Here is a 5,411-nt window from a genome sequence, read left to right as displayed (position 1 = left end):
CATTGCATGACATCAGCTGAGCAACGCTGTCTTGGGTGGCGATCGAGGGGAGGTCGAGTTAGAGACAGTGAGATGGTGGAAAGAAAAGCCACCGGGTCCAGGAAGTATTTGTTATTGTGAGATTCAGACACAGCATGAATGTTGCATTGCTAAAATGGCTACAAAACGGACCTTTGGATGTCAAGCAGCAAAGACAAGAAGAGCTCTGACGCTGGAAGAGAGGGGAAAAGTGATCAAAATGAAAGACGGAGGAAGCAAAATAAAAGATATTATCCAAGAAATTGATGTAAGTGAAAGTGAATGCTGATCGTAATCGAAATTTAGCAATTTCTTTCCCTTTTTTTTCTTTCTACACTGACTATATTAAGTGTCGAATAAGTGTGTGCTCATACCTGTGCACTATTGGAATAAAAATAGAGTACACATACGTTTGTGTGTGCGTGTACACATACGTTTGTGTGTGTGTGTGTGTGTGTGTGTGTGTGCGTGTGTGTGTGTGTGTGTGTGTGTGTGTGTGTGTGTGTGTGGGCGCGCTTACATCTGAGATCAAATTTGCTACAGTGAAAAACCCCCTGTTGTGAAAAATTTCTTGCTGCAACCATGATTTCGTTGTAGAGGAGTTTCACTGTAATGGTATTGAGCTGAGCAATATAGCTCAGCTCGGCTGCCTCACTTTTCTTTATGTTGCCTCTGCCGCCGACCAAACCTGACAACAACGACATAGATCCGGCTGGTCGGCTATTTCATCTGGAATGTTGAAATGTTCGGGGAAGCGCGACTGGTCGGTTTTTGTTTATGTTGCCTCCGCAGACTACAACACCTGCCAGACCCAACAACAATCCACGGAGGTCATGCTGGTCGTGCGCCATCTCATCCGCGATGTTGAGATAAAAGTACAGTTAAAAAGGAAAAGGCACAGCTCGGTCATCATCACTCTCTGCATCTGCTTAAAACAGGCCGACCCTGAGGTGATGCCGTGGCCATTGAAGCTGGCTTACGCTGAAGGAAGCCTCGGCTGCAGCTCCTCATTCAAGAGAATGGGATGGTGTGCTTGTGAAAATGTTTACCCCGAGTTTCAATATTAAAAACATTGTTTTTGGATTTGAGGAGAGGCGGCACGGTGGCAGTGGTTAGCGCACCTCACAGGTTCGATCCCGGCTCCGGCCTTCCTGTGTGGAGTTGGCTGGCAACTGGTTGAGGGTATCCCCCGCCTACTGCCCGAAGACAGCTGGGATAGGTTCCAGCACCCCCCACAACCCCAGTGAGGATAAAGCGGTTCGGAAAACGGATGATGGATCCCTTTTGAGCTTTGCATTTATAACAGTCCGCATGGTAATTTTCCTCTTTGGCCTGGAGGAAACAATGTCCACAATTTAAAATGTGGACTCGCCACTCCACAGAACACTTTTCCACTTTGCTTCAGTCCATCTTCGATGAGCGCAGGCCCAAAGAAGCCGGCGGCATTTCTGCATGTAGTAAGTAGATAAATGGCTTTTGAGTTTGAAGTTGCTCTTACAGATGTAGCGCCGGACTCTATTTGGTGATAGTGGTTTTCTGAAGTGTTGCTGAATCTATGTGGTGATATTCTTCACACATTGATGTCAGTTTGTGATGCAGTACCTCCTGAGGGATGGAAGGTCACGGGCATTCAATGTTAGTTTCAGTCTTGCAGCTTACATGCAATAATTTCTTAAATTCCTTGCAATTATAGATTGAGGAACAATGTCCCTAAACTATTTTATCACTCAGTTCTTCACAACGAGATGAACCTTGCCCTGTCTTTGCCTGTAAAATCACTGGGCAATTCGGGGTATCTCCTTCTATATTCAGTCATGGCACCCACCTGTTCCTAGTTAGCCTGTTCACCTGTGGGATGTTCCAAACAAGTGTTTGATGAGCATTCCTCAACTTTGACAGCCTTTTTTCTCACAAGTCCCAGCTTTTTTGGAAGATGTTGCAGCCATAAAATTTTAAGGCAATTATAATTTGCTAAAAACAAAAATGTTTTGCCATTTGACCATAAAATGACTGAAATGAAAGTGTAGTTCAATAAAATATAGTTTGAACATGATTAGAAAATCACTGTGTTCTAATTTATGTTTAACACAATGTCCCGACTTCATTGGAGTTGTGTTTGGTTGTAATAATCACATGACACAAGATAGGTAGATCTTACCGATGTATCCACGTCTCTGGGCTCTTGGGGAATTTGGTGAGTGCCAGCTTGCCTAGGTAGAGGTCCTTTTCTGCTTTAAGTACTCCAGACTGAATCAACTCCTTCCTGTAAGTCATACATCACAGTTGACCAACATAACATGCAGTACACCTTTAAAACAAATTTATGGCTGTGTATAATAACATGGAAGTAGACTCTCTCACTCTCTCACTCACTCACTCACTCACTCACTCACTCACTCACTCACTCACTCACTCACTCACTCACTCACTCACTCACTCACTCACTCACTCTCCCTCCCAAGTTCAGTGACCAACTGAATAGACTTGTTAACGTTGGCTTCCAGCTTACTCCCCAGGCACAACCCTCACCAACAACTCTCCATCCATTTCGACCCCCTCCTTCATCTAAATTCTCTAGGAGTTCTTTAAAATGTGACCTCTAAAAAAGGCCAAAAAATGTCATGAGGGCCTTCCCTCCAGCGTGCACACCTGCTGTCAACGTTCATCAGCAAACCATTTAAGGACAGATTAATTGCCAAGTCTCTGTCAGATTACTGACCTTGTTTGCTGCTCATGCTTAAGTGTTGTTTTCTAGACCAGTGTTTTTCAACCTGTGTCCCTAAACCATTTTTCCCATTGGAATCAATGTAAAAATTGTTTAATCCGTTCCAAGTCAAGAAAACTTTTTTAAACCACTTTTTTTGACAATTTCACACCATAAACTGTACAAATGTAATAGGAGAGCAGGTAATATGTAAAATACTGTACAAACAAACTGTAATATGTTTTATTTTCACCTATTTTAACATTAACATAGTAACATAAAAATTGAACATCTCTCTCTCTCTCTCTCTCTCATGGGGCATGTGCCTATCCCAGCTGTCATCAGGCAGTAGGCGGGGCATTTCGGCATTCCCGAACTCCTTCGCCAACACAGACACACGCACACCTGACTCATATTTCGCGATCAAATCTTTCTTCAATTCTATAGTTTTGCGCACTATTTTTCTCTTTTCTTCACCAGGTTTACCACTTCCACTCGCTTTCTTTGGTGCCATGATACATGATGCAAAAATAACAGTCGATATTACATAGTTCTCACCAAACACGTCTGCTTTTTTAAAAAATCTTTATTGAACGATACAAACTCGTCTGCTCACAATGGACGCTACACGAGGAAGCTGTTTCTGTATGATGATTGCATGATAATGAGACACCGGACACCAGAGTGTTGATTATGTGCCGCTGTATTGAAAACTGCCGGCCGTAAACAAACATACGCACTTCACCCGTGCTGCTGGGGCAAGCCATTCTGAAAAGAGGGGGGTTTCACTCCCCCTAACAGAAGCGTCTCACCAAACACGTCTGCTTTCGTAAAAAATTCTTTATTGAACAATACAACCTCGTCTGCTCACAATGGACGCGACAGGACACCAGAGTGTTGATTATGTGCCACTGTATTGAAAACTGCCGGCCGTAAACAAACGCACGCACGTCCCCCGTGTTGCTGGGGCAAACCATTCTGAAATGAGGGCGGTTTCACTCCCCCTAACAGAAGCGTCTCACCAAACACGTCTGCTTTTATTTATTTATTTATTTTTTAATCTTTATTGAACAATACAACCTCGTCTGCTCACAACGGACGCTACAGGACACCAGAGTGTTGATTATGTGCCGCTGTATTGAAAACTGCCGGCCGTAAACAAACTCACGCACTTCACCCGTGCTGCTGGGGCAAACCATTCTGAAAAGAGGAGGGTTTCACTCTCCCTAACAGAAGCGTCTCACCAAACACGTCTGCTTTTTTTCAAAAAAATCTTTATTGAACAATACAAAAACGTCTGCTCACAATGGACGCTACACAGGAAGTAAAGCCGAGAGGAGTAAAGTGACGCATTCAAGTGCGCTCAGTTAGTTCGAGAACCGAAATTTGTTCGTCATCCGAGGCATAAAAAACTCGAATTTTTGTTCGAAAACCGAATTTTACGAGAACCGAGACGTTCGAAAACTGAGGTTTGACTACATATGGTTGTTGTTTGTGTTATTATCATATGCAATTGAATCAGTAGACCATTTAAGAATTCGAAATTTGGGACTCTCTAATAGCATAATGGGACTCATACTTTTCTGATCAGCGAGTTCCTGGGACTCGCAGGGCTCAAACTATAAAATTATCACTGCAAACGTGGCAAAATATTTTATGTCTATGGACCCGCTTTTTAAAAAGTGGCGCAGAGCGCCCCATGGGAAGTTTTAACGAACCAGCCCCTGTTGTATGTTTCATCGAGATTTACGAAAAGTTGGAGGCTTATGCAGAGATGAAAGTCCTCCGGATTTTCCCGGAATTCTGGGTTTTTCACATTTTTATGAAAATCTCTCCGGAGAATTGAGGAAAATTTGCCGAAAATTAATCCGGATATTAGTTGACAACATTGAACGAAGACGCGTTTGAGTTCGTTGTTTTGCTTTCACGAGCGTAGCCATGTTGAGACACTAACACTAGTAACAGTAGAGATTTTCGTCTCTTTATCAACACATTTGCTAAACCCCAGTGGAAAGAATAAAAGACACATTGGACAAGACAGTTGTAAAAAATATATTTGGACAAAAAGGGAAACACAGATTGGCAGAAAAACGTGTCCGTCCGACTTCGAGTGTCGTCTCGGCTAGCTTAGCTTAGCTGTTGTTGTGTGTGACGTCGGGTGTGTGACGTCGTTGCGTCAGCGCTTATTGGTTGAAATCAAAAGACGCGCTTGCGTACATGTTCGTGCTGACGCATGCACAGTCGAGAGCAGCGGACTAGCTCGAGTGACGTCGCCACAAGAGTAATAACCTCGCCTCGCATTCTCGTGGCCTCGCCATATCTCTGAGATTTCGAAATTTCAGCGAGAACGGAAGCCACAAAGGGTGCATGAGCCCGATCACTTAACTTGATTTGCAGGCCCGAGCCCGAAGCAAACCCGAGATTTCATATTTTATTTGTGAGGACTCGGGAGGAGGAGGGGTGATTTCTGATAACAAAGCCTGTCTTTTGGAACGAAATCTAAGTTAAACAAGACTGGATAAACATTTACATCTTTTATATTTCTGTTCCTGAAGAGGTTATATTAGCGGACAATCATTGATGGTTTTTTTTAAGACTGGACGGGGAAAATTTAAGGCCGTCCGTCATTTTGATGGGTTGAAAATTGAGCCATTCACCACAGCAGCAGTACGTCCTTAAGAATCGAGTG

At 43.4% G+C, this 5,411-nt stretch overlaps 1 protein-coding gene across 2 annotated transcripts in view; it reads right to left on the bottom strand.

Moving 5' to 3' along the window:
• The window catches only part of ptar1 (protein prenyltransferase alpha subunit repeat containing 1), a 39,440-nt gene that overhangs the window by 23,294 nt on the left and 10,735 nt on the right, over window positions 1-5,411 (bottom strand). For both annotated transcript variants that reach the window (XM_019860878.1, XM_019860879.1), the window contains one exon: window positions 2,177-2,281. In XM_019860878.1, the coding sequence (XP_019716437.1) occupies window positions 2,177-2,281 (105 nt within the window). The remainder of the gene's footprint in view (window positions 1-2,176; window positions 2,282-5,411) is intronic.

The sequence above is a fragment of the Hippocampus comes genome, unplaced genomic scaffold (assembly GCF_001891065.2).
Source record: "Hippocampus comes isolate QL1 unplaced genomic scaffold, H_comes_QL1_v1.1 scaffold130, whole genome shotgun sequence".
NCBI classification, from domain to species: Eukaryota; Metazoa; Chordata; class Actinopteri; order Syngnathiformes; family Syngnathidae; genus Hippocampus; species Hippocampus comes.
This window is presented reverse-complemented; position numbering and strand designations above follow the sequence as displayed.